The sequence below is a fragment of the Gavialis gangeticus genome, unplaced genomic scaffold (assembly GCF_001723915.1).
Source record: "Gavialis gangeticus isolate Ggan-Ray unplaced genomic scaffold, GavGan_comp1, whole genome shotgun sequence".
Classification (NCBI taxonomy): Eukaryota; Metazoa; Chordata; order Crocodylia; family Gavialidae; genus Gavialis; species Gavialis gangeticus.
The window spans coordinates 4934342-4934846 of NW_017729020.1; the positions used below are offsets into that span (position 1 = coordinate 4934342).

The following is a 505-nucleotide window of genomic DNA, read 5'->3' on the forward strand; positions in this document are numbered from 1 at the left end:
CAGGTCCCGCAGTCTCTCACTGTAGGGTCTGCCCTGTTGTCCCCGGATCATGCGGGTGGCCCTCCTCTGGACCCTCTCCATATTGTCCACATCCCTCTTGAAATGGGGCGCACAGAACTGGACACAATACTCCAGCTGTGGCCTGACCAGCGTCGCGTAGAGGGGGGGAAAAAAAAAAAAATTAAAAAAAAAAAACAAAAAACAGGGGAGTCATGCTGGAGGCCGCGCACATGCCCCGACACACAGCAGGACCTCCTCCAACAGACAGCGCCTGCAGCCCACTCTGCAGGCTGCCGGGAGCACGCATCCTCCGCCAAGACGCTCAGCAATCAGATGACGATGCAGCCCGGGCACAGGCCACTCCTCCAGGCCCATGCTACCAGGTTCCTCTCCTACAACTCCGCAAACCAAGGCTCTACCCTCGGCTGCCTCTTCAATGCTTGGGGACAGAGGTGAAGATGCGCAGGCCGTGCATTGCTTTGATCTCTTCCTTGAGTGCCTGGTT

At 57.6% G+C, this 505-nt stretch overlaps 1 protein-coding gene across 1 annotated transcript in view; it reads right to left on the minus strand.

The window, feature by feature from the left end:
* Positions 1 to 208: 208 nt before the first annotated feature.
* Positions 209 to 505, minus strand: part of BOLA3 (bolA family member 3) — a 17827-nt gene continuing 17530 nt past the window's right edge. The window contains exon 4 of the mRNA XM_019514302.1: positions 209 to 499. Coding sequence (XP_019369847.1) covers positions 434 to 499 — 66 coding nt within the window. The 3' untranslated portion in view covers positions 209 to 433. The remainder of the gene's footprint in view (positions 500 to 505) is intronic.